General features: G+C 41.5%; 1 protein-coding gene across 1 annotated transcript; it reads right to left on the bottom strand.

The window, feature by feature from the left end:
- Positions 1 to 1,806: 1,806 nt before the first annotated feature.
- klf5b (Kruppel like factor 5b) lies at positions 1,807 to 8,034 on the bottom strand. Its single transcript, XM_080786260.1, has 4 exons — positions 7,730 to 8,034; positions 5,757 to 6,750; positions 4,922 to 4,981; positions 1,807 to 4,399 (listed from the first exon to the last, which is right to left on the bottom strand). Exons 1-4 carry the CDS (start codon positions 7,904 to 7,906, stop codon positions 4,221 to 4,223), a joined length of 1,410 nt encoding a protein of 469 aa, XP_080642386.1. The 5' UTR covers positions 7,907 to 8,034; the 3' UTR covers positions 1,807 to 4,220.
- Positions 8,035 to 8,305: the final 271 nt, after the last annotated feature.

The following is an 8,305-nucleotide window of genomic DNA, read 5'->3' on the forward strand; positions in this document are numbered from 1 at the left end:
CTTTAAGTGCCTTGCAGAGTCGAACGTAGTCGACGCAAGAAGACATACACAAAGGAGGGTGATAGAAATTTCTCCCCTTCTTAGACTGATAGCTCTAGCTTTCAATATAATGGACCTTACAGGCTTATATGAATGCATATAATTAAATTATGCCCAGCTTTGAGTGTTTGTGTAAACACAAACATTGTGTAAACGCAAACATCGAAGATAAAAGTGGGGACGCACATTGTGATTGGCCAGGATGAGATGATGCATGATGATAAGAGCGCCCCTCACTTCACACTATGGTGTACAGTAGATTATGCTACTACAATATAACTAGCTCATCTATTCTGCGGTGGTTGGAGGTGGTCATCTACTGGTTTACAATGTCAATAAAGGTATTTAAAGTGGATAGTGTACTATTTTTTTATTTTTATTTTATGCAGCAGTTCGGACATCATTACAGTTACCACTTGTAGCTTTAACCATACCATACTATGTACGGCTAGCCAACTGTTCACAGTTTCCAATATTCCATTTGAGAGGCTATGGAATTCTGCATAGTGAATCTAATCGGCGTACCCAACTATTATTTCGACCTTTTATTCAGAATCTAGTAGTATTGCATTACGTTAGTTATCATTTTGCATCCCTGGGGTGGTGTTGTTGGTGTGTCTTACATGCCCGTCTGAGTTTCCTGTTATTGAAACTCGCATGCATGACAACTGGCCTGAAGTGATTGTTGTGCATGAGTGTTTGTCATAGCCTCTCTACAGATATATTAGTATACTGTCATTTCATTTGTAGGCCTACTAGAATTTATGTTTACCTGATACAAGTCCACATGGGAAATGTAATGTTTTCATTTCCTTTATCCACACATCTGAGCAAGGTGTGGTTTGTGGGTTCTGGACAGAATCCAAAAACACATGGCTCTGGATTGAGGCTATTTCATGCTATTTTGCTATTTGTTTTCCCGTTAAGTTGAGCAGGAAAGTTTTAAGTGCTTAGGTTGAGTTCAGCCAAATAAACGCATTGACATTAAAATATGTTCTGTTCATTTTCGAAAGCATCATCCCATTATGTTAGTTACTTGAAAACAGCTTATTTCCAATTCATATAGTTCCAATTTCTGACAGATTATCCAGGGTGAGAGTATGTTTTGCACCCTGTCTGTCGGTTGGTCTGTCGGTCCGTCCGTCCAGACTCAGAGTATGTTTTGCACCCTGTCCGTCTGTCTGTCTGTCGGTCCGTCCAGACTCGGAGTATGTTTTGCTCCCTGTCTGTCCGTCCGTCCGTCCGTGTGTGAACCGTCCGTCCGTCCATCTGTTTACAGCTAATCTCTGGCACCATCGATGTCAGGGGCTCATTAAAATGTGTTGCTACCTCGCAGTTACAATATTAACACTTCTGATGACTTTTAAGGTTATGATTGCCACATTAGTTATAGGCGATTTTGCTTCCTGTTCGTTATGGGGTGAATTCGAAATCGGTTTTCGAAATAAAAGACCCCATGCATCCTGTTGGCAGGGGAGCCACAGCGCTGGAGTTCAATGGTGCCAGACAAAGAGTTAATGCCACCCTTTCAACGTTTCCCTATTATAGCGCCACCAGGACGCACATTTTTGCAAACATCTATATTTTTCAAAACACAACACGCTTATATTACTCCTACACATTTTGTCCGAACATCACAGATGTTCCTCAGAGGAGCACTTTTTCTAGTTCACTGGTGTTGAGACAATAGGGACTCCCTGATTTAAAAGAAAGAAAGAAAGAAAGAATGGCAACGCAAAACATTTTATTTGGAAATTCACTGTCGGTCAGGTTGTTGCACTAGCTGCCTAGCACATTGAGTTAGGATACAATGTACGCTACTGCTATACAATCTTGTGTTACACTTTACATGAGTGTCTCATACAATGTCAAATCAATAAATCAATGAATTAAAAGGATACTGCAATAACTCACTGTTGCATTCAACACTGAATCTCAACCACAGATAGACTCCAAGTGATACTGTAGACTGCAACAACATTGATATGATAACTTGTAGAATACTTCAAAAGGAACTATTGTGTTTCAAATATAATTATTAAACAATGTTTCACAACAAGCAAATGTAATCAATGATGACAAACAATATGGATATCTCAACATGGTAATTATGCTCATATTCAAATTACAAATTAATTTGGTCATACAACACCCATTAATTAGTGTAGGCAGCAAGGGCATCAAGCATACAATTTCACATCTTCATCTTCATTTTGTCTGCCAGATAACTTTCTTGTATCCATGCATGGAGACGATGTTAAAAGGCACTTTGAAAATAAACAAATATTATTCTTGTACAATATGATGGAAATCAGTAACGTGTTCAGACCTACAGTATAGAGGGACAGATAAAAGGTATAGCTGGAGGGGTTCATAATGTACGTGCCATTCTGTTACTGTACATTGTGTACATTGTTGGTCATAATTCCTATAGCTTTCATAACGGAGAAGAATGGATATCTTGCTTGTTATTGAAATCTATATTTAGAACAAAATATTGTGCCTTGTAGAAGTATGTTTAAGTCAAGGAGCTATACAAACTTCAGTTTAGTTTAGACAAGAACACAATAGGTGACACTATGGCCCTGACCGTCAGTGATATAGGTTAAGGTAAAAATGTATATAGTTAGAGTTAAATGTAGCCTTTCATTGATCTAAAACCATGCTTCAATTATTTCTATGCACTCTGAAACTTCAGTTACGCCTGATTTATACGGTGTCGTGTGTGCCCAAAATAGACTATCTACAAGATCGTGAGGTCTTGTAGATTAGTCCATTTTCAATGTGTAAATTAAGCATTGCAAACAAACACCCCCAAAACAGCATCTCCATTATAAGGATGTCAGGCAGGTGATTAAGCACCATTACATTTATCAGTATGTACCTGAAAAAGATCATGTTGTGATGACCATATCTATATGTTGCATCATAAGGCACTTATTTTAGAAACACATCGGTTTGACTTATATGCCTTATATCAGTCGACATACCCTTTTACAGTGCAATGAATTAAAACTGGTATTATGGTTTCCCTTAGTGGACATCAAACATGAATCCTCAGTGTGTCAATAGTAGTGTAGAAATGCGTACCGATTCATTTCTACACCCAGAGATAAACACTGTGTGGATAGAAGTTTTATTTTGCTGTTTGAGCTTGATTGATACTTAATTTATTGTTCTGCTGGTCCTGGAGGGGAATTAATCTACATATATCACTTTTACTTTAACTCACTGTATTGCAACATGCATTCTGTTTTATTAAACAGATTCATGTCCGAGGCTTCATTCATGGGGCTTCATGGTGTGTGCGTGTGTGCGTGCGTCATACTGTACATAGTATAAATCCTCAGTGTTCATTTATGCATTTGTTTATGCATCTCAATTAAGAGACACTGTTGAGGCACATACACTGTGGCAACGACCTATGCAACACCCTATACTGTGTAGTGTGTACAGAAACATGTGAGCACATCCAAGGTTTAAATTGAGGCTGAATATTACTTGGAAATATTATATAATATCATATTATTATCATGATTCATGACGGGACACAATAAATAATTTGTTGTAGGTGTAAAAATGTCATTCAATGTAGAACAGTATTATACTAGTCAAAACACCTTACAGCACACAATAGAATAGAATAGAATTCCCTTAATGATGCATTAGTAAATGGTCTTCTGAGATGTTTTAGAAAAGGTTATTTTTTCACGACCTTACAGTAAATATTGCATTCATTTTACCGTTCAATTCCTTTCCGTGGAAGTGACATAAACAGAATTATAATGAATATAATACCCTTAGAAAAAGGAAAAAAAAGTTGAATCATTAGAATTTTGACTGTTGAAATATATGCAATATTGTGACATGACTCCTTCGCAGGATTTCCTGAATTTTTTACCCCAGTATTGGGGTTTACTTGGATAACGTACAAGAAAACAAAACAAAGGCAACATTTGATCTTCTTAAAATAACACGCAACAATCATCTGTGCCAGCACTAACAATAGAATAGTTCAACTGAGAAGAAAGTGGTCTAATCCTTAAAGAGTTCACAAGAGTTCATTTCCTCCCCCCCCCCCCCCCCCCTCCCTTTTTGAATGTCCGTTCAAAAGGGGGACCATCATCCAACAAATGATGGTAACTGATATTGAAGTTATAATTGGATCATGGGGGGCATTTCTAACTCTGGTGCCTTTTCATGTGCAGGGCCAGGTGATCGGAGCGGGAAAAACATCGGCTGCACACACTGCACTGGAACGGCTTGGACCCGGTGTGTTTCCTGAAATGGCGAGTCAACTCATCCGAGCGAGCGAAACGCCACTCGCAGCCCTCCCAGGAGCACTGGTATGGCTTTTCTCCTACAACAACAGAGCATAAAGACAGTATTAAACTATGGGATTTTTTCCTGGCCTATAACAATGGTGATTCACGTTACTATAGGCCCTATTGGGTATGTTCTACTCACCCAGACTTAAACATTCAACTGATGAAGTATGTGTCGTGACTCGTGTAGCACATTTAGTTTGATTATGAGCCAGCCTATAAATCATGGCGTTTCCTGTCTGACCCCTGCCCACTTTCTGAGAACCATGAGGGGTTATGTGATTTGACAGCCAGCAGACAGAATGCATCTACATGCCAAGAGAATGTTTTTCTGCCTGGTAACATCATGGCAAACTAAGTTTAAAAGGAAAAAGCAGTCGCACAACTCGTATAGCCACGATGAGGGTTTATTAAACAAACGCCAACGTTTTGCGCTCCTTCCTTCATTTTGTAATTCTCGCACTCCTCCCTTGAATTTGTAACATGCCAAACTAAACCCAGAATTAAAGCTGGGAAACGGTGTGGCTCTTTCACAGCGTTATTAGCAAATCCTTTACCTGTGTGTGTACGTAGATGGGCTTTCAAATGAGAAGACTTGGTGTACACTTTCTTGCACCCTGATGGAAAAAGAATGATATATAAATGAACATTAGGAAACTGCTAAAAATGTAGTTGGAGAAGTCTTAAAATGATCATGCCTTGCCATGGCTTTTAACCACATAAACGTACTGTCCCCCATTCTTACCATGTCGTCATAATGGGTTCTATGCACACACACGCCATTTTGGAAAGAACTTCCCTACTTCCTTCACAGGTGTTACCGATGATACTAATGAAGACTTTGTTCCATTCTGGTAAAAACAGAGTCAGGGTGCTGCTATATTGTGCGTGTCGGCTCACTGGAAACACTGCAACACCAGTGGGTCTCAAAGTGTCCTTGAGTGGGTTCCATTTGTATACACTCTGAGTCAGAGTTATGGGGGTCCTTGACATTAAAAAAGGTTGAGAACCACTGCATATAGGCATGTCCTGATCACGTTTTCTTTGTTCCCGATCTGATTTCTCCTATTAGTATCATATATGTAACACCTGTGAAGGAAGTGTGGAAATGGCCCAGAAGTAGGAAGAGTTATTCTGTGTGCATATAGCTTGCCGAAAAGCTCATCTATAGCCAAATCGAATAGCCAATCTACAACTTCACAACACGTTGCGTTGTGACACACCTTGCAACGTATTTGTGAGATGTAGATTGGCTATTTTTGAAGAGATTTTGAGTATTGGGGGGGGGGGGGGGGGGCTCAGTCAGCGAAGTACATGTGGTTAAATTCCTTACAGCCATTCAATGAGAGAGAAATATACTGTAGCTTCCGCAGTGTAGTATACACAATTCACCTGGGATATTACAGTGGTGAATCCGCCTTCTCTCCAGGTCAGGGTTGTTCCTCCGGTTATACGTAAGTGTCGCCAGCACTGGCGACAGTGGACCGACACCCGGCGCTGTCTGAACTGTCTGGACCGGTGCTAGCTGGCCTGCACCCTGAATTGACCCAATAAGACCCGGGCTTGCATGGATTAATCCAACACTGGAATTCTGAACAGGAGCCGCCAGATCTTTACCGTGAACCGGCGCTAAACTGGAAATCTGCCCTCCTGATCCAACATTGCGGCGGTCGTGAAAAGTCAATTTGGAGGCAATGCTGGCCTCATAGGAGGGGGGCGGGGAGAGGTTGTGAAGCAGCCCCTTCCCCCTGTCTGGACTGCCCGGCTCAGAGTTAGGCGGAGAGGGTGGCAGATAGGTGGGTCTCCGCTGGTGGATTAACTGTGGGGTAAATGGATAACTGTCATTCCGTCGTGGACTTCCTACGGGCTTGGCAGTGTTCTGGACGGGGCCTAAATGGACGTTGCTGAGAGGAAGACACAACGGGGACAACATGGAGGCGCCTCCATGTTGCTCAGAGTTCACCGGGCTGCCGTGAATGAAATGCTCCAGGTCCGAGTTCAAAAGTTGGAACAGGGGAACGTCCTGAAAGTCCAGCATTTCCTGTTTGATGACAAAGTTGCTGCTGGTCGTGTCTGCCGTCGTGAACAACACCCCGGGGTGGTCTGATATGGTTGGCGGTGGTGGTGGTACTCCACTGCCCTGACAGACTGTGGTGGGGAACAGAGACAGAGGTTCTGTCTTGATGGGTCTCATGGGCCTACAGAGGCCAGGGTGCATGTAGGTGACGTCGGGCAGCAGTAGACTCATGTTGACGCTGTAAGGAGAGCCCAGGTCCTCGGTAAACGAGGGCTCTGTGATTATTATAGAGCTGTTTTTGCACAACCTCTTGGTGTCCAGACCAGGTGGGAGGGACGACGAAATGTAGTTGTCCATCTCAGATTTGACCTGAAAGGTGAAACAGATCGGAGTCACATCTACAACTGAGCCTAGGGGAGTTATATATATATATATATATATATATATATATATAGGCCTACCATGAAAAACAGGTCTACTTTATTATATTTAATTGTACAAAAATGTAATTACAAATAAACATAGGATACTAGTCAGCAGTCAGGACTAAAACATGTATCATGGACACTGAACTCGCCAATGGCCTTATGTTACATTCCCACCTCTCACGTAAAACCATTCATTCCGTGGCCCCCCAAAAACTACCAGCTGACTAAAAAACTGATGCTTTAAAGTAGAATATTTATACCATAGACTTTTTCAAAATATCCAGTCCATCTTTTTTAATCGTAGCCTAGCCAGCTAGCCTATAACCCTCGCTGAAGCTGCACTTCTGAATGTCAGCCACATGAAAGAACTTCTGCCTCTCTCTCTCTCTTCTGAAGCAGCCGCCCTTCTGAAGTGCTCCTTCCTAAGCTATATGGAAATCCATGGCTGAAATTAGAACATCCAGTTGCTCCGCGCAGCGCTATCCATCTTCTTCCCAAGTTTCATGGTGTCCCAACCGTGAATACGATTTTAGCCTATTCACACATTCCCTGGGCATGCTCGCTCTAGCCCACTGTAAGCGTTTCCAGTTAATTAAAGGTCATTATCAGATCAGCCATTGAACAAGCACAGTTTCAGTTAAAATTAATACGCGACTGGCCTTTTTAAAATGATTTAAAAAAATAGGCTATAGCCTACATCATGTATACATTGTATAGGGTTACGAGTATATTAATCCGTATATGCGACTATAGCCTACTGTCAAAAGCCCATTTCTATCGTTTATTGAACTGCCTTATTGTAGTAGCAATCTGACTGATCGATCCGTATCTTTGTGAGTATAGCTATAAAACTGCATGTTGTGAGGCTTTTCAACTGACTGCCGCATAATAACACAATATGAAATAATGCAATATCCTACCAAATTGTAATCGTGAAAGGAAGAAGTTGCCGCGATCGCATCCCTCGTGTTGAACAGCACTTGTCCATGATCTTCACCTTTCAGACCGTCATCTATTGATAGTGCGGGTTTACGGAGAGACGGCGCGTCCTGCCCAGCCGGAGCAACCCAAACATTATTCGTCAACACAGTGGCCATAAAAGCAAACGTATTATCTACAACTATACGATTTCCCACCCGGAAGATGAATAATAGCGCAAGTGTTTTCTAATAATTTGTATAAGCCAGGCGGCAGCTGTCAAGCTTTCATTCTCTCTATTTTGCGCTGCCTTGTCAAATTACGCAACTGCGTGATATCGGTACGTCTGTAGGGCGGGGCTGAATGAACATGTACAAAATAAACACGGCATGAAAGACGGCATGTGCACCACTACAGGGAAACACCTAGAGTTAATGAGTACCTTGCTTTTTATATCGAGGGAAGATGAGTTTTGGCTAAAAGGAACAAGGAACGCGAGATAATCAAGCAGCCATTTAATGGTTAGATTAAGTTGTCAAGTGAGGGGTGTCACTGGTTCTTCCACAATCGGAGAATAT

This window comes from Protomyctophum bolini (genome assembly GCF_963924005.1).
Source record: "Protomyctophum bolini genome assembly, chromosome: 16".
Classification (NCBI taxonomy): Eukaryota; Metazoa; Chordata; class Actinopteri; order Myctophiformes; family Myctophidae; genus Protomyctophum; species Protomyctophum bolini.

What these genes read in the sequence shown, in the direction of transcription:
- klf5b (XM_080786260.1), bottom strand. Translation starts at nt 7,906, where the DNA reads ATGGCCACTGTGTTGACGAATAATGTTTGGGTTGCTCCGGCTGGGCAG. An exon ending in CCTTTCACGATTACAATTTG is followed by an intron (nt 6,751 to 7,729) that starts GTAGGATATTGC and finishes TTCACCTTTCAG; the next exon opens with GTCAAATCTGAGATGGACAA. An exon ending in TCACCACTGTAATATCCCAG is followed by an intron (nt 4,982 to 5,756) that starts GTGAATTGTGTA and finishes TTTTTCCATCAG; the next exon opens with GGTGCAAGAAAGTGTACACC.